Here is a 24,175-nt window from a genome sequence, read left to right as displayed (position 1 = left end):
TTGAATCACTATGTTGTACACCTGAAACCGATATAGTGCTGTAAATCAATTATACTTGAAAAAAAATGTTTTCAACTAAGATGTAAGGTCTGAATGTTTATTGTTTCAATAACTTGTATATTGCCTTGAAGCTCATTATCTGTCATTATAAACATAGGGCAAATGTTTGGAATCACACTTTATAGTCGACTTTGGTTTGCGAAATTGCCACTGCTCTTTAAACAGTTATAATATAGGACTGTTTAAGGACCAGGCACTACCAAACTCTGAAAATATGGAGACTTTTAGAATTTATGTAATTAAAAATGTGATTCTTTCCATTTGGGGTTAGCCAGTTGGAAAGTTTAAATTAAAACGTGTCATGATTGAGGGGTTTTTTTCCCCCAAATGGTATTTAAGACAACAAACACCCTCCACCCCACCACTTCCTCCATCTAACAGCTGGTCTTTCTCCGCCCTTTCACGACAAAGTTCTTGGAAGTGTTATCTACACTCCTGGTCTCCACCCTCCTCACCCAACTTACTCTTCAACCCCGCCCCTAAGATCTGGCTTCTGCTCCCAGCTCTCCCTTACATTTCACCAACAATGATCACCAGTAGCCTCTTGGGTGCTTCTCAGACCTATATTCCTGAACTTATCAGAAGCATTAGACAATGTGGAAAACTTTTTTAAGCTCTCTAGCTTAAACAGCTACCCTTCTAGACCTCTCCGCTTTCCATTCTTCCTTGTATCTTCCTCCCTTTGTTAATTGTACCCTCCATCTGTTACCCAGGTACCCAAGCCACAGAGCTGATAGCCATCCTGTCTTTTCCCTCACCTCCTACTTGTAGTCACCAAGTCCTGTTCACCCTTTCTCCAAGGTAGACCTAGAATCCAATCCCTTCTCCAGTCCAGTCCAGGTCCTCTCACCTGGACCACTGTACAGTGTCCTGACACATCTCCCTATATCTATCCCTGCCCCCTGCAATCCATCCTCCCCACAGAAGCAGCCAGACCAATCTTTCCAGAATGGTAATTTCACCTCTGGTCGCTCCTCTGATTTGCCACTGCCCTCAGGACAAATTCAGCACAGATTCACCTGCTATTTGACCCAGTGGATCACTTTCTCTTTCCTAGAACAATGTTTCCACTTGGCTATCAAAACGCACTCCTGATTTTTCTTCCACCTCCCTGGCTACTCCCACTCATTCTTGTTTGCTGGATGCTTGCCTCTCCCCAATCACTTAATATTAAGTGTTTCAGGGCCCAGTCGTTGGTCCTTTTCTTGTCTTGCTCTATACTCACTCACTTGGTGATCTCATCCAGCCTTATGGCTTTAAATATGTCTATGCTGGTAATTTGTATCTCAACCCCAGATTTCCTCCCTGAAATCCACTCAAATATGCAACTCCCTACCCCACTTGGATCTCACTAGACACTCAAGTTCACTTCCAAAACCGAGCTCCCGATCTTCATGCCTACACTGTGCCCTTGCCCAGTCTTTCCCTTCTCAGTTAAGGACAATTCCATCCTTCCAGTTGCTAAGGCCAAAAGCCTTAGAGTGGTCCTTGACTCTAATCTTTCTCTCACATCACACTCTATCCATTAGCAAGACCTTTTTATACTCAAAATATAGCCAGTGAAATGATATGATGTCTGGGATTCACTTCCAAATAATACAGGAGGGGAGATATGGATGGAGATATCATTGAAACAAGATTGTCTATAGGCTGGGACTCCCTGGCAGTCCAGTCATTACGACTCTGCGCTTCTACTGCAGGGGGCACAGGTTCGATCCCAAGTTGGGGAACTAAGATCTCGCATGCCGGGTGGCCAATAAAAATAAAAATGGGCAGAGGACCTGAAAAAACATTTAAAAAACTGTCTACAGGTTGATGATTGTTGAAGATGGGGGATGGTACATGGAGGTTCATTATATTTTCTACTTTTGTTCATGTTTGAAATTTTCCATAATAAGAAAATTGAATCATACACTTCTCCCTACCTTCCACTGCTACCATTCTGACCCAAGGTGCCACATCTCTTGTCTGGACTGTTGTAGTAGCTTCTTAACTGAATTCCTGCTTCTGCTCTCACCTCTACTCCCCACCGCCTGCTTTTAATCTAATCTTCCCACCAACAGTTAGTGTGATACTGTTAAAATGAAAGTACAACCATGTCCCTCTTCTGCTTGGAACTCCCCAGTGGCTCCCCATTTCAATCAGAGTAAAAGTCCAAGTCTTATTAGTCTTCAAAATCCTACACAATTTACCCCCCACCCTTGTACTCAAAACTCATCCCCTCCCACTCTCCCCCCTTGATCATTCCATTCCAGTCACACTGCTATTCCTCAATCCCACCAGGCACACTGCCGCCACAGGGCCTTTGCACTTGCTGTTCCTTCTCCCATTCTTTTTTTTTTTTTAATATATATATATATATTTTTTGGCTGAGCCAGATCTTAGTTGCGGCACATGGGATCTTTCGTTGCAGCGTGTGGACTTCTTAGTTGCCACATACAGACTCTTAGTTGAGGCATGCGTGTGGGATCTAGTTCCCCGACCAGGGATCGAACCTGGGTCCCCTGCATTGGGAGAGTGGAGTCTTACGCACTAGACCACCAGGGAAGTCCCACCTTCTCTCATTCTTCCCTCTGACATACATACAGCTCGCTCTTCACCTCCTTCATGTCTTTGCTCAAATGTCTCCTTTTCAGACCTTCCCTAACCACCTTCTTTGAGACTGAACCCCTAAACATTGCCACTTCTCACTCCCCACACGTAGTCGGTACCTTTTAACCTCTTTCCCTGCTTTATTTTCCTGATTAGCACTTATCACCATCTTAATTACTATAATGTTACTTATTTATCCTGTTTATTATCTGTCTCCACCATTAGAGTGTAAGCCCTCTGCAGTCCAAGAATTTTGCCTATTCACTGTTGTATCCCCAGGACACCTGCCTGGCACATAGCAGGCACTAAACAAATGTTTGTTGAATGAATGGCATTCCGAGTTTCAAACCCTGCCCACTTGTCCAGGCACAGCTCTCACCTCTCCCCTCCCTGCCCTCCATGCCAACGTGGATCTGACAGCCGAGTCCTGGCACATACCAGGATGATTCACACTTCTCAGCCTTATCCTGTCTTGTGCCCTCTGTCTCCTGGCTGCATTCCCAGTCTTTTAAGACTCATCTCAAGCAGGTGTCCACTGACACCACAGGTGACCCGGAAAAAACTCTTCTGCCCGAATTTCCACCAGGTTTCTGTGCCCTCTTTTCTCCTAGTACACAGGACACTGGACTTTCTGTGTCTCCTCTGTCTCCCTCACTGCTCTGGGAGCCCCTGGGGCAGCAACCACATCTTATGTTTTCTTCTTAGCACAATGTCTGGCACCCAGCCAGCACTCACTAGGTGTACAGTGAACGAATAATAATATTTGCATTTACTTAATGTTTTCTCTGCTAAATGTTCTCACGCTTAATCCACACAACCTATGGGGTAGGTATTATTCTTAAACCCATTTTAAGGATTATTTATGTGAGGATCAGAGAGGTTAAGAGTCTGGCAAAGGGCAGACTGGAATTCCAGAGTTTGTTCTGTGGGACCCTAGAATCCCCACTGTTCAGCCCAACCTCCAGCGAGTCCCTGCTCTTACTGAGCCTGTTTCGGGTGACAAGGTTGTGGGGATGGGATTGGTGGATACCATCCAACTCCCATCTCTGGGGGAGTTACCTTTCCCGGGGCCATCCTCAAGCCAATCTCAGTTTCCAAGTTGTAAAAGGGAAACTAAGAGTTGAGAAACGAAACCTACAGCAGAAAGCGTGACTAAAAGCCCCGCCTGTTAAGGTGGTTTCACCCAGTGTCCCTTGGTGCCCCAGCCACAGCAAACAGCCTCCAGGAAGAGGATCCCCTGGTCAGCCAGACACGCCTTGTTTCCTCTCCACTCTGGTCCTTTATTCCACAGGGTGCTGGAGGTCAGCTGAGGAGGAGTCCCCTTAAAGAAGAGTGTGTGTGCCAGGAGCTGGGTAGGTGTGTGGGTATATATCTAGCCACCAGTGGTACTCTCAAGACAGAGATGGCAGTGCCCCTGGAGCTGTTTGTCACCCCAGCTTCCGGACTGAACTCCTTCGTGGCTCACTGTCTGCATCCCAGCCAGGAGTGGAAAAAAGAGGTGCTGGAGACAGTGCAGACCGTGGAACAGTTCCTGAGGGAGCAGAGCTTCCAGGGGGAGCATGGGCTGGACCAGGAGTTCGGGGTGCTGAAGGTGGTCAAGGTGAGACTGGTTCCCTCCATCCCCAGGCCAGGGCTGGGCAAAATGCAGCTTGTGGGTCTACATCCCTGAGGATGCTGGGACCTCTTGCCTCATTATCCCTAGCCCCTGCTACTGACATCTCAAGACATTCCATCCCAGTGCACTGCTGCCTTGAGCAGAGCAAGTCCAGTAAGGAAGCTAATAATAATAGTGCACTTTTTTGGATGCACTAGCCTAACCGCTTAACATGTATTATGTCTAATTTGTGTACCCTGTGAGGTAAGTACTATTCTTTTCCCATTTTACTGATGAGCAGAATGGAAACAGTGATTTAAGATCCATAATGACCAAATGCAATGCAAGGTCTCTGATTGGATTTTGGTGTGAATGGGACATCTGTAAAATATAATTTGGGAACAATTGGGGAAATTTCAATATGGCCAGAATATTAAATAATATATATAAGGGAATTGTTTTTTTTAATATTTATTTATTTTATTTATTTATTCTCTTGGCTGCGTCAGGTCTTAGTTGTGGCAATGCGGGATCTTTTGTTGCAGCATGCAGGCTCGGGCTTCTCTCTAGTTGTGGCATGTGTGTTTTCTCTCTCTAGATGTGGCTCGTGGGCTCCAGGGTGTGTGGGCTCTGTAGTTTGCGGCACGCAGCCTCTCTAGTTGAGGTGTGGGAGCTCAGTAGTTGTGGCACGTGGGCTTAGTTGCCCTGCGGCATGTGAGATCTTAGTTCCCCCACCAGGGATCGAACCCGAGTCCCCTGCACTGGAAGGTGGATTCTTTACCACTGGACCACCAGGGAAGTCCCAGGGAATTGTTTTTTTGAGACATAATAGTTTTGTGGTTATGGGGGAATCCTCTGTTGGACACAAATGCTAAAGTATTTAGGGACAATAGTCCTTAGTGTCTGTAATTTACTTTAAAGTGGCTTAGTTGAAGCAAATATGGCAAAGAGTTTAGACTTGTTGAATCTGACTGGGTGGATGTATACGTGTTCATTGTATTCTCTTTCTATTCTTCTGTTTAAAATTTTTGATAATGGAAAAATTTTTTAATGGAAGCTCAGAGAGGTGAGGTCACTTGCCCAAGGTCACACAGCTAGTGGTGAAGCTGGGATTTCAACCAGGATCTATCTTACTCCACTCCAGGCTGAGCTTTATTCCCCCAAGCCCTTCCTGCAGCTGTATCATGTCACCTCCTGTCCTAGCTAGGATAATAATGCAAGAGGGTCAAAACTAGAAAGGTGTGATGAGAAAAACAACTTTCGAGGAAAACAATTTTGTTTTTCTGAGTGGCTGCCTCGGCATTTTACAGTATGGTGACCCTACTAACACCGAAAGTTCAGAGTCTGGACTTTTAGATCGGCTTCGGGTATCCCCACAGGTTCCTGCTTTCCTTTCCTGGTGGAACCTTTTAAAATAACCACTTAGTGGGCTTCCCTGGTGGTCCAGTGGTTAAGACTCTGAGCTTCCACTGCAGCGGGCACAGGTTCGATCCCTGGTCAGGGAAGTTCTGCATGCCACACCGTGTGGCCAAAATACATAAATAAATAAAAATTTTTAAAAATTTAGAGCTAAGGGCTTCCCTGGTGGCGCAGTGGTTGAGAGTCTGCCTGCCGATGCAGGGGACACAGGTTCGTGCCCCGGTCTGGGAAGATCCCACATGCCGCGGAGCGGCTGGGCCCGTGAGCCATGGCTGCTGAGCCTGCGCGTCCAGAGCCTGTGCTTCGCAACGGGAGAGGCCACAACAATGAGAGGCCCACATACCACAAAAAAAAAAAAAAAAAAAAAAATTTAGAGCTAAGAGGGTTTAAAAATTTTTTTTTAATTAAAAAAAATAACCACTTAGAGTTAAGCCTGTGAAAAGTTAGTAACCTCTGCCCCAATCACCTTGTAAGTAAGTACTAGGTGCTTGCTACCTTGCTCTATCTCCTGCTGGTTTGTGACCTGGGGCGGAGAACTGCGCTTCCCCCGGCTCACTGCATCCCCTTGCTTCTCGGATCTGTAAGTAATAAATCTTTTTTTTTTATTTTTTAAAATTAATTTTTGTTGTTGGAGTATAGCTGCTTTACAATGTTGTGTTAGTCTCTGCTGTACAGCAAAGTGAATCAGTTATACGTATACATATACCCCCTCCTTTTTAGATTTCTTTCTCATTCAGGTCACCACAGAGCATTGAGTAGAGTTCCCTGTGCTATACAGTAGGTTCTCATTCGTTATCTTTTTTTTTTTTTTTTTTTTTTTTGTGGTACACGGGCCTCTCACTATTGTGGCCTCTCCCATTGCGGAGCACAGGCTCCGGACGCGCAGGCTCAGCGGCCATGGCTCACGGGCCCAGGCGCTCCGCGGCATGTGGGATCTTCCCAGACCAGGGCACGAACCCTGAATCGGCAGGCGGACTCCCAACCACTGCGCCACCAGGGAAGCCCAGTTATCTGTTTTTGAAAGTAATAAATCTTATGACTCTACTCTCTTTGTGTGGGTGTATTGAAACTGCACCTTTCCTCCAAATGATCCCATGGGTTTCATTTCCCCACAGAGGGAGTGTGGATGCTGAGGGAGCTACCTGCCCACCGTGTGTGGGCGGCTTCTGCCCCCTGGCCAATGAGAAATTAACACTTTATTGGGGCTTTAAACCCTCCCCCCACCACTGAAAATCTGGTGAGCTGTGCTGGTCCACATGAGTGAATGCTTGTCCTTAGGTTTGAATAGGTTTGGACTGAAGCAAGTCATGAAGCCTGTTCTAGACCGCTCTTCCCTCTCTGCCTGTATCTTACCAGTGGAAAAGGTGGGACGGGCAGTGCAGTCACAGCCTTCAGTGGGATGTGCTCTTCATCTGCACCCAGGGTGCCATTCCCAGCCCTCTCACATGGGGCAGAAACGCTGAGTCCGAATGCAGGTGGAGAAACAAAATGGAAAAGGAAGAGGAAAGAAAAGATGGAGGAATCCTGCACAGAAGCAGGGCCTGTCACATAGACTTGGGTCACAGGGAAGAAAGAGGTAGAACCACCACACCTGGTGTTCTGACCCTCTCTCTGACTGTGACTATCACTCCTGGTTGTGAGTCCATGGCGAGTTGATTAACCCTCAACTGCCTTCCTTTTCTCATCTGTACAATGGGGATAATTATACTAGTCCCCCCACCTCAATTAATGGGGGTGAGGATTAAAAGACACTGTGTGGACCTACTAGAGAATAGACTTGAGGATATGGGGAGGGGGAAGGGTAAGCTGTGACAAAGTGAAAGAGCGGCATGGACATATATACACTACCAAACGTGAGGTAGATAGCTAGTGGGAAGCAGCCGCATAGCACAGGGAGGTCAGCTCGGTACTTTGTGACCACCTGGAGGGGTGGGATAGGGAGGGTGGGAGGGAGACGCAAAAGGGAGGGGTTATGGAAACATATGTATATGTATAACTGATTAAATTTGTTATTAAAAAAAGGGAGAAAATAAAAAATATATGCATAAAATCAAAAAATAAAAAAATAAAAAAATAAATAACTTCAGTCAAAAAAAAAAAAAAGACACTGTGTGTATAAAGGGCTTTCAGTGGTGCCAGGCACAGCAAGGGCTCAACTGGCGGCAGCTGGGTCATCATCAATGTTCCTTGACTCCACCCACCAGCGGAGGTAGCCGACCTGAGGTCTGATGCATCCCTGGCAATTGCACCTCCCAACCTGGAGTGAGAAAGAGAGAAGGCCAGAGAGTTGGGGGACTTAGTATACCAGAGGCCACAGCACTGGAGAGCAAGTTTAGGATCTCAGAACATCAAAAAGACCCTTTCAAAATCATCCAGCTCAGGCTCCTTCAATTCAGATGGGGAAGCTGAACTCCAGGCAGGAGAAGAGATGATCTACGTCAAGTAGAGCAGAAGGAAGAGAGATATATTGCTGACTTCCTGTGTGCCAGGCACCACGGCAAGCCCTTGGCACACATTGTCTTATCAAATCCTCCCAATCACCCAGTGACTCATGTGCCGTCATTACTCTGAGGTTCCAGATGAGGGACAGCATTCAGAAGGATCATGCAACTGAGAAACAGGGGCGCGAGGTGAGGTCAAGGTCAGGCTGCCCCATTCCCCAGCCCTTGGTTCTCATTCACCAGGCAATCCTATGCCCCCCTTTTTATTTTTATTTTATTTTATTTTTTAGGTATTTATTTCTTCATTTATTTATTTATTTAGGCTGTGCCAGGTCTGAGTTGCCACAGGCGGGATCTTAGTTGTGGCATGCAGACTTCTTAGCTGCGGCATGCATGCAGGACCTAGTTCCCCAACCAGGGATCAAACCTGGGCACCCTGCATTGGGGGGGGGGCGGAGTATTACCCACTGGACCACCAGGGAAGTCCCTGTTCCCCCCTTTTTAATGTCATGATATTATTCAGACATCCGCTCCCCCCCAAGAATCCTCCAACCACCACCCTGTGGAGGATGACTGTTCCCTTGGAGTGGGGATCACTCTGCAGATAAGGCTGAGTCTCGGAAGCGAGGCAGTGGAGTAAATAAGAAGCGTGGGCTGTGGAGTCTGGCTGCCTGGTTGGAAGTGCCCACTGTGTGACCCTGGACGAGAGGCTTGCCTCTCGACATCCCCGCTTTCTCCCCTGTAAAGAAGGGATGTTAATGCTCCACACCCGGACTTCCCTGGTGGCACAGTGATTAAGAATCCGCCTGCCAATGCAGGGGACACGGATTCGATCTCTGGTCAGGGAAGATCCCACATGCTGCGGAGCAACTAAGCCCGTGCGCCACAGCTACTGAGCCTGTGCTCTAGAGGCCCCGAGCCACAACTACTGAAACCAGCGCGCCTAGGGCCCGTGCTCCACAACAAGAGAAGCCACCGCAATGAGAAGCCCGCGCACTGCAATGAAGAGTAGCCCCCGCTCACCACAACTAGAGAAAGCCCGCGCGCAGCAAAGACCCAATGCAGCCAAAATTAAATAAATAAATAAACAAATTATTTTATAAAAAGGAAATACTCACCACCCATCCCTCAGGGCGGTGGCGATCATCCGTGGAAAGAGCCTCAGGGATTGCCTGGTCCAGGCAGTGGCCTCGGGGTGATGGGACTCTGTGCTCTGCAGGTTGGCTCCTTCGGGAACGGCACAGTGCTCAGGGACAGCTCAGAGGTGGAGCTGGTGATACTCCTGAGCGGTTTCCACAGCTTCCAGGAGGAGGCCAGGCACCACCACAACATTCTGAGCCTGCTATGTGAAAAGCTCAGGTATTGCCAGGACCTCCTGAGCCTCCAGCTCCAGGACCTGAGGCTGGTCCAGGGAGTCCCCTCTGCTGTCGCCTTCACCATCCAGTCCTGGGAGACTGCGGAGCCCATCACTGTCACCATCGTGCCAGCCTACGGGGTCCTGGGTAAGGGGAAGCCCACCAGACTCACACAACCGCCCTCCCGGGGGACCCGCAGCTTCCTCACCTCTCCTTCGTGGCCACGTGCAGACACCTGTATTCACCCATTCAACCCATGTCCTGTGCTGGGTGCTGGGTGACCACAGTGCCTGGGACTGATTCAACTCTGGCTGTCCTGTGGCTCAACTTAGGAAACAGATTTATCAAAGAATCACACAGATAAATATATGATTGGAGAGGACGTGAGAGCCATGGAGGGGAAGGTGTAAGAGCAACCCCAGGCGCTTCTGAAACATTTACCATGGGGGCGGGGCCTGTCATTGTCTGTGCTTTCCTGGAAGCAGAGCCTGAGACAGGGATGTGAGGATAAGCAGTCCCAGGAGATGCTGGTGGGGAAGCAGGGGAGTGAGACGGAAGCGGGGGAGCACGACAAGGTGCAGGTTGAACTAGTCACCGTGCTGAGCAGCTGGGCTTGTGCCCTGCAGAGCTCTGGAAAAAGTGCAGAGCACGTCTCCCAAGTGGGTTGTTGAGTGTTTCATCCACCAGCTTCCCGTCAGCCATCGGCTGAGGGCTGCTTCCCGGGAGCACCGATGGCACTAGAAACAGTGTCAGCTACAAGCCCAGAGGATCCAGCTTTCACCTGGTGCACCGGCTCCTCTTAACTAGAGTGGCTGCTGGGAGCTGCTCCATGGAGAAAGTGTCAGAATTGGGATCCCATCTGAGCCAGAAAGAGACAGCAGGAGGCATTAGTGGTAGCGATGTACACCCCACCCTTCAGCAAACGTGCTCTCTGAACCCAGCTTTCTTATATGGAACTGGTCCTTCCCTATAGTGTCGGACGCTTCATATAAATCGCTGAGAGATCCAAAACAGACATTAAGGGAAACTGAGGGTGACGGGCACATCAAGAGAGGACAATAGTCCTTGAGTAGCCTGAGGAATAGAAAACCCACTTTAAAAAAAATGTATTTTATTGAAGTCTAGTTGATTTACAATGTTGTGTTAATTTCTGCTGTACAGCAAAGTGAGTCAGTTATCCATATATACACCATTATGTATTATCACAGCATATTGAATCCAGTTCCCTGTGCTGTACAGTAGGACCTTGTTGTTTCTCCATCCTATGTATAATAGTTTGCATCTGCTAATCCCAGACTCTCAATCCATCCCTCCCCCCCCCACCCTCCCCCTTTGGTAAGCTGAAGTCTGTTCTCTATGCCTGTGAGTCTGTTTCTGGAAAACTCACTCTTGATTCTCCAGAAGGACAATCAAGAAGGCAAACTGTTAGTCTCTTAAGTTATGTGGTCCCAGGTCTCCCTAGAGAGATACTCCAATAATTACCAGTCTCTCCCCCATGGACTAGTCAGCAACCTGGGGCTTCCTGAGCCCTCACTCTCTCCTCTTTGCCTCCTCTCTCCTCAGAGCCTTCTGTTCCCAACTCTAATCCCTCCCCAGAGGTCTATGTGAGTCTGATTAAGGCCCGCAGTTCCCCTGGACATTTCTCCCCATCCTTCAGCGAGCTGCAGAGAAACTTCGTGAAACACCGGCCCACCAAGCTGAAGAGCCTCCTGCGGCTGGTAAAACACTGGTACCTGGAGGTGAGGAGGCTGCCAGGCTGGGGGCAGGAGCGGAAGATGGAGGAGGGAAGGGAAGAAAAAGGCAGGAACCATATCTGTCACCTCGGGAAACTGCACCAAGAGGCAGTGGAGGGGGGGTGCGAGAGAAGGCTCACCTTTTTTTTTGTGGTACGCGGGCCTCTCGCTGCTGTGGCCTCTACCGTTGCGGAGCACAGGCTCCGGACACGCAGGCTCAGCGGCCATGGCTCACAGGCCCAGCCGCTCCACGGCATGTGGGATCTTCCCGGACCGGGGCACGAACTCGTGTCCCCTGCATCGGCAGGCGGACTCTCAACCACTGCGCCACCAGGGAAGCCCAAGGCTCACCGTTTAAAATGTAAACCTGGCAGAAGATGCAGATGAAGAAGGAGGAAGGAGAGGAGGGGGAGGAGAAAGAAACAGAGGAGGAAGAAGAGAAATAAGGAACGTACTGTATTTCAAAGAACGAGTGCTTGTAATGGTCCAGCTACAGTCCAGTGCTGGCTAAGGTCAACTTCTCTGGGCTGTCTGGACATTAATCTCAGCTGATTAAGGACTAACAAGAGGAAAAATTCGTTTAATTCCACACTGCACCAATTCCCCCTCCAAATGATTGAGTTCCTGAGTATCATGATCATTACTGAGTGAGTACATCCACAGCAGCTACTTTTTAGATTTCACATATGATGTCTGCATGGTACCAGGTATATTTCAAGCTACCCAGATGAACATGTCATCTGAACTTATGAAAGGAAGACTCAGAAACAAACAAAAAATGAGAAAGAAAGAAAAAAGATGCTTACTTTTTTTTTTTTAAATGGTAAGGGTCAGATTTTAGAAAGACCAGTCCAATCCAAAAAGAAAAAAAAGTATTTAAAGATAAAAATCAGAATATTACCAAAGTTAGTTTATAATTAGTATGTTTATGGTGGAAAAGCAGTCATTTTCTTACATGATTATCACTTCTACCAAGGTTGTGATGTATCTTCAGATGTTAGCATCACCGAAGCCAAGAATGAAATTGGTTTTTTTGGTCAGTCAGTCACTTAAGAGGCATTGATCCAAGGTTTTGTGGATTTGGAGAGCTAGAACTCAACAAAATGATCTTTTTGCTTTGTCTGTCTGTCTAAGTGTACAAAGTGTTTTCTTCCTGTATATGACTTGCACATTTATAGTAATGTCCACAGAACAACGTATCAGCTTTACTTCTATAGCCCTTTCTTTGTTCAAGTCTCTGCCACTAAGGGACTTCCCTGGCGGTGCAGTGGTTAAGACTCCATGCTTCCACTTCAGGAGGCACAGGTTTGATTCCTGGTCAGGGAACTAAGATCCCCGTGTGGCCAAAAACAAACAAACAAGCAAACAAAAAAACCCCAAAAGTCTCTGCCTCTAAGACAAGAATTTGTCTGCATATGGATTTTTGCAACAGTTTTTTGATTCAGTATTATTATTTATTTGTTTGTTTGTTTGTTTGTTTGTTTTTGTCTGTGTTGGGTCTTCGTTGCTGCGCCCAGGCTTTCTCTAGTTGCAGCGAGCGGGGGCTACTCTTCATTGCGGTGCTCAGGCTTCTGATTGCGGTGGCTTCTCTTGTTGCGGAGCACAGGCTCTAGGCACGTGGGCTTCAGTAGTTGTGGCTCATGGGCTCTAGAGTGCAGACTCAGTAGTTGTGGCGCACGGGCTTAGTTGCTCCGCGGCATGTGGGATCTTCCCTGACCAGGGCTCAAACCCGTGTCCCCTGCAGGCGGATTCTTAACCACTGTGTCACCAGGGAAGTCCCTGATTCAGTATTATTGATTTGATGTTTTCTTTTATTTGAGAACTTTTATTTAGCTAAGTGTTACAAGATGTGTTTGTTGATACTTAAGGACACAAAGAGATCATATTGTATGTTAAACAAAACTAGAATCCCGTGATGCTAAAAAGGCTGATAGTTCATTTTTGTCTGGAAACGTAACATCACAGGAGTTGTCGTTCACTTTCATGGTTCAAAATTATTTTATGATTCTTACCAACTCATCTACCGGGGTCAGGGACCAAGGAACATGTAAGTGAGCTTCTCTGGGTTCTATCCACCAAATCTTAACTGTTAGAATATCACTGATCTCAGAGATGCCCAAGTTTGTGCATGCTCATGACAAACCAAAAAGTGTTATTTTGACTATCTATAATTCTGGGCTTTCATAAGCCTTGCAACAGTATCAGTTTCCAAGGGGGACTTATGAGCATCATTTCCGCATGTGAAGAGATGTCCTTGATTTCTTTTGTGTTTTAATTTACCAACAAGCTGATGTTTATGTTCTATCTTTTGAAGTATTTAATTCAATGCCATTTTGGGAAAAAGATGGGGCTTTCCCCAGTGTTTTGGCTGAGCTTTCTTTTTTGTGTGTGTGTGGTACGCGGGCCTCTCACTGTTGTGGCCTCTCCCGTTGTGGGGCACAGGCTCCGGACGCTCAGGCCCAGCGGCCATGGCTCACGGGCCTAGCCACTCTGCAGCATGTGGGATCTTCCCGGACCAGGGCACGAACCCATGTCCCCTGCATCAGCAGGCAGATTCTCAACCACTGTGCCACCAGGGAAGCCCTTGGCTGAGCTTTTGACATAAGTGTTTTGTTTGGTTGTTTTTTTGTTTTGTTTTGGAGGTTTTTTTGTCTTTTACCATTTTAAGTGTACAAGTCAGTGGCATTAATTACATTCACAGTGTTGTGTAAATATCACCATTATTTCCAGAACTTTTTTTTATCATCCAAAACAGAAACTATACCTGTTAAACAATAACCTCCCATTCTACCCTCCCTCCAGCCCTGTAATCTCTATTCTACTTTCTATCTCTAAGAACTTGACCGCTCTAGGGACCTCTTATAAGTGGAGTCATACAATATTTGTCCTTTTCTGTCTGATCCTTTTTTTCCTTTTTGGCTGTGCCACGCGGCACGCGGGATCTTAGTTCCCCTAACAGGGATGGAACCGTGCCCCCTGCAGTGAAAGGACAAGTCCTACCCACTGGACCACCAGGGAATCCCCTGTGTCTGATTATTAACCGTGGGATTATCATACCTAATTGGATGAGATTTCTGACATGAATACAAGTTTACATATACATTTGATTTATTCTTTTTTTTTTAAAATTATTTATTTATTTATTTTTGGCTGTGTTGGGTCTTCGTTGCTACCCACGGGCTTTCTCTAGTTGCGGTGAGCTGGGGCTACTCTTCGTTGCGGTGCGTGGGCTTCTCATTGCGGTGGCCTCTCTTATTGCGGAGCATGGGCTCTAGGTGCGCGGGCTTCAGTAGTTGTGGCTTACAGGCTCAGTAGTTGTGGCGCACAGGCTTAGCTGCTATGCGGCACGTGGGATCTTCCTGGACCAGGGCTCCAACACGTGTCCCCTGCATTGGCAGGCGGATTCTTAACCACTGAGCCACCAGGAAAGTTCCAATTTATTCTCGATTTATCTAAGTCTAGCATGGTAGGAAGGAGGACAGATTTTTTGAACGTATGTAAACGCTACATATTCCTGAAAAGGAACTTAATAAAGACACTTTGTGAATATTAAGCCATCATTCTGAATAGTTTTATAAGTAAGGCCAATTTATATATGCTATTATTTTACAGAATAATTATCTTTGTTTTCCTGAGGATTTGTTAGTTCATAATCTATAGTAGGAATTTTTATAGGGATTTTTTTATTCTGAGGTATCAGTTGGAATAATATATCATTTACAGAATGTATCTTAGTTTGCATATGTATTTCCGTATATTGAGGGTAGGAGAGTAAGAAAGAAAGGTTTTTTTTTCTCTCTCATATAGTCATCAATAGAACATTAACCTGAGTAATTAATTCTCATTTTGTTAAGCAATCTGCTCTTATGAAGTTGCCTACTTCTGAAATAAAAGATTCTGGTGAAATTCTGACTCAGTCCCCTTTGGTGGCCATATGAGTCTTTATCCACGAATTTATTACACTTCATAAATTTCCCATAGTGGAGTTGGGAGGAAGAGATTTGCTGGCAGATAGATTATATTGTAATCAAACCATTCTTTTATGAAATTCTTTTTTTTCATTTACATACATAAAAACAACAAGAATTGGCAGCTGTGATTTTACTATTTTAATTACGGGTCCAAAATAAACACAGCATAAAATCTAACAGTCCCTCAGCTCCTAATTTTACAGGGCTGTCTTCCAGGAATCATATGTGTGTGCGTGCACACACTGCACCCCCTACCCCCCAATATTTGAGTGGTTTAAATTCATAATGGCATACAAGACAACAATAACAGGGCTCCCAGGAGATATCTGAAATCTCAAGACAAACAGACCAAAAGAGAGCAAGAGGGAGAGAGAAACACAAAATACAATCAAATTCTCATCGACTGGGCTTCCCTGGTGGCGCAGTGGTTGAGAGTCCGCTTGCCGATGCAGGGGATACGGGTTCGTGCCCCGGTCCAGGAAGATCCCATGTGCCGCAGAGTGGCTGGGCCCGTGAGCCATGGCCACTGAGCCTGCGTGTCCGGAGCCTGTTGCTCCGCAACGGGAGAGGCCACAACAGTGAGAGGCCTGCGTACCGCAAAAAAAAAAAAGAAAAGAAAAGAAATTTTCACTTCCTAGCTCAATGTTAGAGAGGTTCTTTAGACAGGAGGTGACTGGTATCCGTTAAGATGCTTTCTTTTGCAAGTAACAGAAAAACAGAAAAACCAACTCAAACTGGCTTAACCAATAAAGAGAATTATCAGCTCATGTGTGAAAACCCACAGCAGTGGAGAGGAGGCTTCAGGCACTGTTTGATGAATGCTCCAGCTCAGTTTCTCTATAATACTCTCAGCGTCTCTCAATTCTATATGTCACCTTGGTCCACAGGCTGGCTTCCCTCATGGTGGCAAAATGGCCACATCTGTTCCTGCCCTCACATCCACATAGAAGAGAGGATTTCTCTTCTTTCAACCACTGAACAAAAGAATGAGGCTTGACTCAAATTAAGCCAACTTAGATTACAAAGCTTCTCTTGAACCAATCACTTGGCAAGGGGAATAGGTTTATACTGGTGATCCTGTCCAGTCAGGGCCAAGCCTGGAGATGAGGATTGGGTCAATCCCGTCCAAACAGCATGGCTACTATACAATGGGGAAGGAAGAAACGCCTGTTAGAGAGGCAACCTCAGTGTTCACCATGGATTCTCAGCTATTACCTAGTTCTATAGTTCCCCAACCCACGCATACTATTTTTTTTCTCTTTAGCTAAGAAGAGTTTTCTTTAAAAGAAATCTTTCAGAAGCCTAAATAGATTAAAATGGAGCTGCTTAGGCTGGGGTGCTGATTACAGAGGTCAACCTGCTCACTCCTTGGGACACCCCTTTATCCCTCCATTTCCGGGAGTTATGTCAAGCACAGTTTGAAACCAACTGGAGTAACCTAGCTGCTTAATTCTAAAATGGAGAAACCCATTTAGGGCCAGAGAGGGAAAGTGACTTGGCCAAGACTACACAGCCAGTAGGTAGCAGAGCTGGGACCACAACTTGGATTTTTCTAGTTTCTGGTTCAATGTCATCCTTATAAGGAATCTTGGGGTCTTGCTCTCTCTTCCCATGTCTTTCAACAGTGTGTGAAATCCTGGTGCCTTAGGGCCAAGCTACCCCCTCTCTATGCCCTTGAGCTACTGACCATCTACGCCTGGGAAGTGGGTACTCAGGAGAAGGAATGTTTCGGGTTGGACAGCGGCCTGGCCACCGTGATGAGACTGCTTCAGCAGTATGAGTTACTCTGTATCTACTGGACCTACTACTACACGTTCCAGAACCCGATCATTGAGGACTTTGTTAGAAAACAGCTCAAAAAAGAGAGGTACTAGATCACTGCATGCCAACCACATCTCAAAGAGAAAAGAAAGAGAATTAAGGGAAACACACTTGATATCTCAAGTTGACTGCCTTTCGAAATTGCAAGGAACTTAGGGGCTATAAGCCTTTTCCTTGTTCCTCGAGCCACCACCCCACACTACCTTAGCCCTCTTGCCCTCAGAAGACCATTTCAGAAAAGCTAAGCTACCTTAGCTTTTTAGTGACAGCACGGGAAACTGGAAAGAACCGGGGAGACCCAAGTGTAAGCCCAGCTCCACCATTTTCTCATCTCTGTGAGCCTCCATTCCTCATCTGTAAAACAGGAGTAATTGGCACCAAACATGCAGGACTGTTGGGAGAGTCAGATAAAATATTTGTAAAGGGCCTACAGTATCTAGCCTATGGTAGATGCCAGATAAATGTTGTAGCACATGCTGCCTGTACCCATTCGTATCCCCTGGGCCTTTACCGTTTCCAGGAAGGCTGGTTCAACCTCCAGCTGTCAGCACCTGCGTCCCGTTGCCTGTGGGTTTACAGCTTCCCCCAGTGACAGGTGGAAGTTGGTGTATAAATACCCCAGCTCCCTCCCATCTCAGATGGAGGGACTCTCTTTGGGACACATGTTCTCTACTACTTCCCAGAGTCCACCCTGGGCGACTAACCCCCAGTTGCTCACAGTGGTAATCACCTTGACACATACACTTTACTGGCATCCTTCCCTTCCCTGTCTCACTTTCCCACTCTCTTATTGGTGCTTCCTGGTATCTCCTTCCAAATAAATGACTTTCACTCAAATCCTGATCTTAGGATCTGCTTCTGGGGGAATGCAGCCTGGGACAACTCTTTACATTAGAAGTTTTAGGTCAATGCAAGCAATATCTCAAGATTATTATTCCCTTATGTGAGAGTTGGGTCATTTTTAAAAGGGAGAAAAACCTGGCCTCCTAATGAAAAGAGGATTTATTGTAAGGATGCCCAGAAAATTGACCTTGGAAAACCACTGGGACCTGAGGCAAATCTATAGACTCCCCCTCTCTCTGTTGCTCACTCTCATTGCCCACATGCTCCCTTTCCTCTCACTGCTTCTCTCTCCACACCTGTTCAGCTCCCCTCTTACTCCTAGTTGATGAGGAACCTCCATCATTCCTGGTCCAAAATCCAGAGGGAACCAGTCTGATCACTGGGCACAGGGCCTGCATATCAGGTCACCTGGTGGGTCACTTTGGGTCAGGTGACCCCCACCCCATAGGACAGCGTGTTATTACTCTGAATGAGGCAGGACCATTCAGGGAGTCAGAGATGTTGGGAGTTGAGAGCATGGAGCCTAAGGTGTATAGTTCATGTCAGTAGCCTGCTATCACATTGTGTCACTTAGATAAAATCTCAGCTCCCACCTAAGTCAAAAGCTCCTGGAGTACAAGGGCCAGGTCTTGATCATGGGCTTGCCATCCAACACATGTGGTCACCCCAAGCAACCCAAATAGGCTATTAGACCCCCTTCAAGCCAATATTCTTTAAAGTATTTATTCAACATTTACCTAGAGGAGAGATGCTTGGAGACAGCCCAACCTCTCCTCTGTTGAGGCAGAGGAGATGGGTAAGAATCCCATCTTCAGGTTGGGAGAACCTAGGGAGGTCTGTGCCTCAGTTTCCTCATCTGTAAAATGGGGGAAAATCATCATCACCATCCTCATCATCATAGTCCCTACCTTATAGAATTGTTGTAGGGATTAAAATAGGTTAATTCACGTAGGATTTGAGCCCGTGCCTCAGTAAACAACAGTAAATAGTGGTGGTGGTGTTACTGTCATCCAAAGCGATTCAGCAGCTCTGGCCTTGAACTCACGTATGTAGCCTGGTCAGCAAAATGAAAGCTCTGAACTTGAGGCCCACCTGCCTGAGTGGGCCGCTGTTACTGTTCCAGCATGCCTTTGGGGCTCTCACCCCCCGTACACCTCAAAAATTCCTTGCAAACACCTAAAGTACTCTGCCCAAGAGGAATTCTTGGAAACAGAACCCTCTCCATTATGTTACTCTCCGGCAAAGTTTTTGGCCCCTCCTAGACTGACAGTCCTGGGCTCTGGACATAGCAGATGCTCAGATGATTGCCAAGAAGGTTTCTTTCTGGCTTGCGGGCCTCCAAACCAGAAAGAACCTGGGCACCTTCTCTCTGTGTTGCAGGCCTATCATCCTGGATCCAGCTGACCCCACCCACAATGTGGCAAAAGGCTACAGATGGGACATAGTCGCTCAGAGGGCCTGCCAGTGTCTGAAACAGGACTGTTGCTATGACAACTATGAGAACCCAGTCCCCAGCTGGAACGTGAAGGTAATGGCTCCTCTCTGGGCTGCCAGGGGCTTGAAGCTCAGAATGAGATAACTGCATAGTATTTACTTCTGTGTCGATGGAGCCAAGAGGACTTTAGTGTCAGTTTGAGGCCTGACTGCACCACCTACCAGCTCTGTGAACTTAGGGAAATTATTCAACTGTCTGAGCTTCAGATTCCTTATCTTCAAATTCTTGTTTTCCTGTTTTTTCTTCTTCCCATAACCTACCAAAGAATCACTGGGATTCTTTGCTCTCAATCATTCTCTGCATAAGCTGAGCCCAGGCAAGTCAATTCAATCAGCTGTTTTGTGCCAGCACCAGGCTTGGGGTTGATGCGGGGTGACCAAGGGGGCAACAATGGTTCAGAAATAAGACGTGGTCACAGCCCTTAAGAAACTTGCCAGATGGAAGCAAACTTGCACAAAACTGCTAAATAGAATTACCAGAGAAGATACTCAGAAAACAAAAAACTGCCATATAATATTATAATGTGATGCCAAACCCACAGTACAGGTAAAGAACATAATAATCTATTTTATTCACATTGTGCTTCACGATTTGCATAGCACTTGTTCAGGGACAAGTCTGTAAAATAGAAAGGTCAAGTAGTATTATTATCTTTTTCATTACTATCCCCATTTTACAGATGGAGATTGAGGCTCAGAGAGGTAAAGTGAATTAACCAAGGTCACACTGCTAAGAAGCAGCAGAGCCAGAATTCACACCCAGGTCTTTGTGGGGCTGTGGAATTGGAAAATAAATGTCATCATCATAAGTCACCAAGGAAGATTTCTTGAAGAAATTAAGGCATGAGGTGGGCCCTAAAAGCCAAGGACGGATGTAGACACTCAGAACAAAGGGTTCTCCATCCAGGGAGAGGGTCAGGGTAAGGGATGAGGGGCAAGGGACTAAAGTTGTGTGCAAAAGACTGAGGTGCTTAGAGCAGAAGGCAGAAGCCGAATCAGAGGCTCCCTAATAAGGAGCAGAGATTAAAAACTGGGGGCCCACCAGCCATATGAGGCCCACAGATGGGCTGAAAAGTATATGCCTTTGGATTTTTCCTGAATATAAAAACCATCATGAAAAGATCTTTATCTTGACAAATCAGAAGACTTGGCAATGCTGGGCCTATATTCCTTCTTAAAAGGATCAGCTAGAGGTCGGCCCACCATTCTCCTCCCCCAGCACCTTCCAGATGGTGCTCTTCAGACATCTGGGGCTCTCAGGCCCTTGAGTGTGGCCTCCGGTGGTGAAGAACAGACTTTGGAGTCTGGCTGACCTCAGTTCAAATACCCGCTCTTGTGGGCAGAAGACCTAAATAGACATTTCTCCAAAGAAGACATACAGGTGGCCAACAAATACATGAAAAGATGTTCAACATCACTAATCATTAGAGAAATGCAAATCAAAACCACAATGAGGTATCACCTCATGCCAGTCAGAATGGCCATCATCAAAAAATCTAGAAACAGGGCTTCCCTGGTGGCGCAGTGGTTGGGAGTCCGCCTGCCGATGCGGGGGACGCGGGTTCGTGCCCTGGCCTGGGAGGATCCCACATGCCGCATGGCCGCTGAGCCTGCGCGTCTGGAGCCTGTGCTCCGGAACGGGAGGGGCCACAACAGTGAGAGGCCCGCATACCACAAAAAAAAAAAAAAGAAAAGAAAAAAAATCTAGAAACAATAGATGCTGGAGAGGGTGTGGAGAAAAGGGAACCCTCTTGCTCTGTCAGTGGGAATGTAAATTGATACAGCCACTATGGAGAACTGTATGGAGGTTCCTTAAAAAACTAAAAATAGAACTACCATATGACCCAGCAATCTCACTACTGGGCGTATGCCCTGAGAAAACCATAATTCAAAAAGATACATGTACTATAATATTCACTGCTGCACTATTTACAATAGCCAGGACATGGAAGCAACCTAAATGTCCACCAGTAGATGAATGCATAAAGAAGACGTGTCACATATATACAGTGGAATATTACTCAGCCATAAAAAGGAACGAAATTGAGTTATTTGTAGTGAGGCAGATGGACCTAGAGTCCGTCATACAGAGTGAAGTAAGTCAGAAAGAGAAAATCAAATACTGTATGCTAACACATATATATGGAATATGAAAAAGCAGTATTGATGAACCTAGTGGCAGGGCAGGAATAAAGACGCAGACGTAGAAAACAGACTTGAGGACACGGGGGGTGGGGAAGGGGAAGCTGGGATGAAGCGAGAGAGTAGCATTGACATATATACACTACCAAATGTAAAACAGATAGCTAGTGGGAAGCTGCTGCATAGCAAAGGGAGATCAACTCGATGCTTTGTGACAACCTAGAGGGGTGGGATAGGGAGGGTGGGAGGGAGACGCAAGAGGGAGGGGATATGGGGATGTATGTATACGTATAGCTGATTCACTTTGTTGTACAGCGGAAACTAACACAACATTGTAAAGCAATTAGACTCCAATAAAGATGTGGAAGAAAAAAAACAAACAAATACCTGCTCTGCTCCTCACTACTTTTGTGATGGTCAATAAATGGCGTAACCCTGCTCAGCCACAGTTTCCTCATCTGTAAAATGGGCTAATAGCAGAACCAACCTCATAGGGCTGCTGTGAGAATAAAATACATTAAGAAGAGGATGAACAGCACCCAGCACAGGGCCTGGAAGGTGATTGGCACCCCCTAAATGTTTGCAGCTGCTGCTGTCGTTGTAAAGGTGAGGACAGGTAAAGGGCACTTTTGTACTCAAACAGAGGGGTGTGGACTTAACCCCTCTTTGTTCTCTCCCTTCCAGGGGGCACGAGACATCCAAGTGACAGTGGAGGAGTGGGGTTTCTCGGATTTCATCATCATGGTGAACCCTTATGACTCCATAAAGAAGATTAAAAGGAAGATCCAACGGAACCTGGGCTCCACATCCCTACAGCGTCTGTCCTTCCAGGAGCCCGGCGGGGAGCGACAGCTCCTCAGTAGCCAGTACTCCTTGGCTGATTACAGGGTTTTCTCCAACACTCGCATCTGTCTGCTGCAGACCAATCCCCCTGAGATCCAGGTCTTTGTGAAGAATCCCAGTGGTGGGAGCCACGCCTATGCCATTTACCCCAATAGCCTTGTCCTGAACCTGAAGCTGCAGATTGAAGTCAAGGAGGGGCTGCTCAGAGAGGAGCAACAGCTAGAGTTCCAAGGCCAAGTCCTGCAGGATGGGTGGAGCTTGAGGAGCTATGGTGTCCAAGACAGCACCACCCTCACGCTGAAGAAAGAAGAAAAGAAGAAGAAACCAGCTAGTTCCTCTGAAAGACCTCTCTGTGCATTTCTGCCATTTAATCCAGACCCCATCAGTTCCACCTAACCTTGCCAGTAGACAGATGACGAGGGATATGAGAGACTAGATATACAAACGAACAATGGCTAGACCATATTCGACAATAGAACTCTGACCCACAAGCTCTGCAGCCACCAGCCCGAAGCCAAACCACAATCCCTGCATCAATCAACCCCAAACCATCAGGATTTGGTCAATAACTGCCAGCTTCCTTATTCCCTCCCTTCCAATTTAGGATCGATGAAAGAAAGCCAAACAAGCTCCCTAACCAATCACATAGGACAGCCTGCTTCTGCTTAGCCCACCTCCAGCTTCCCCATGCAGACAACCTCAGTCAGGGTATGCCTGAAGCCTTCTCTTTTTCCAACTATAAAGCTGTCCCACCGCCCTGCTTGCATTGGAGTCTCTGCCAAAGGCAAGGGATAGTGGCTGATTCCCTGCTATAGCAAGTTGGGAATAAATAATCTTTGTTTGTTCTCTTTCGGATGGTCTTCATTTCTTTCCACAGATGCTAAGGCTGTCCTGGCATTATTGCTTAAACATTTGAGCCTCTCAACTCTGGAAAGTGAGGACTGTAGGGAAACTGAGATGAAGAAAAGCAAAGTCTGGGAGAGCGAGGATGATGTGGTGTTAAAAGTCCCCTTGGAGTTCCCTGGTGGCACAGTGGTTAAGAATCTGTCTGCCAATGCAGGGGACACAGGTTCGAGCCCTGGTCTGGGAAGATCCCACATGCCGCGGAGCACCTAAACCCATGCGCCACAACAAGAGAAGCCACCACAATGAGAAGCCCGCGCACTGCAACAAAGACCCAACGCAACCGAAAGTAGAAATATAATAAATTTTTAAAAATCCCCTCAACTTATTTACAAAACAGAAGTAGAGTCACGGATGTAGAAAACAAACTTATGGCTACCAGAGGAAGGCGGGTAGGGTGGTGAGGGATAAATTGGGAGATTGGGACTGACATATACACACTACTATATATAAAGTAGATGACTAATAAGAACCTGCTGTATAGCACAGGGAATTCTACTCAATACTCTGTAATGGCCTATATGGGAAAAGAATCTAAAACGAAAAAAAAAAGAGTGGATATATGTATATGTATAACTGATTCACTTTGCTATACACCTGAAACTAACACATTATAAATCAACTATACTCCAATATAAAAAAACAAACAAACAAAAAAATTCCCTGAACTCCTGCAATACACACACAAACAGTATCTAATGGTCCAAGGATGTAAGGAAAGTAATAGCATCTTTAGCATCAAAGGACATCATGTGATCAGGTTTACTCCAATCAACCCGTTACAAAGTTTGCTTTTCCCCCCTCCCCTTTGCCCCACTTTCTAATGGACTACTCACCGTAGGGGGGAAAAATGTACTTTATAATTGGTTCTCAGTAGTCTCTGGGCAATATATCAATAGCAGCCTGTTTCCCACCTCTTTTTGCCTTCAGGGGTGGAAAGAGTGCCTCCTTTCCATGGAGCAGA

General features: G+C 46.5%; 1 protein-coding gene across 1 annotated transcript; it reads left to right on the top strand.

Moving 5' to 3' along the window:
• Nucleotides 1–3,891: 3,891 nt before the first annotated feature.
• On the top strand, nt 3,892–23,141 carry OASL (2'-5'-oligoadenylate synthetase like). Its single transcript, XM_082640629.1, has 6 exons — nt 3,892–4,252; nt 9,326–9,608; nt 11,025–11,200; nt 16,791–17,032; nt 19,210–19,357; nt 22,150–23,141. The coding sequence occupies exons 1-6, from the start codon at nt 4,055–4,057 to the stop codon at nt 22,702–22,704; spliced, it is 1,602 nt and encodes a 533-aa protein (XP_082496755.1). The 5' UTR covers nt 3,892–4,054; the 3' UTR covers nt 22,705–23,141.
• Nucleotides 23,142–24,175: the final 1,034 nt, after the last annotated feature.

This window comes from Mesoplodon mirus (assembly GCF_964341445.2).
Source record: "Mesoplodon mirus genome assembly, chromosome: 13".
NCBI lineage: Eukaryota > Metazoa > Chordata > Mammalia > Artiodactyla > Ziphiidae > Mesoplodon > Mesoplodon mirus.
Note: the sequence above shows the minus strand (reverse complement) of the source record. Positions and strands in the feature narration are given on the sequence as shown.

What these genes read in the sequence shown, in the direction of transcription:
- OASL (XM_082640629.1), top strand. Translation starts at nt 4,055, where the DNA reads ATGGCAGTGCCCCTGGAGCTGTTTGTCACCCCAGCTTCCGGACTGAAC. An exon ending in GCCAGCCTACGGGGTCCTGG is followed by an intron (nt 9,609 to 11,024) that starts GTAAGGGGAAGC and finishes CTCTCTCCTCAG; the next exon opens with AGCCTTCTGTTCCCAACTCT. An exon ending in AAACAGCTCAAAAAAGAGAG is followed by an intron (nt 17,033 to 19,209) that starts GTACTAGATCAC and finishes TCTGTGTTGCAG; the next exon opens with GCCTATCATCCTGGATCCAG.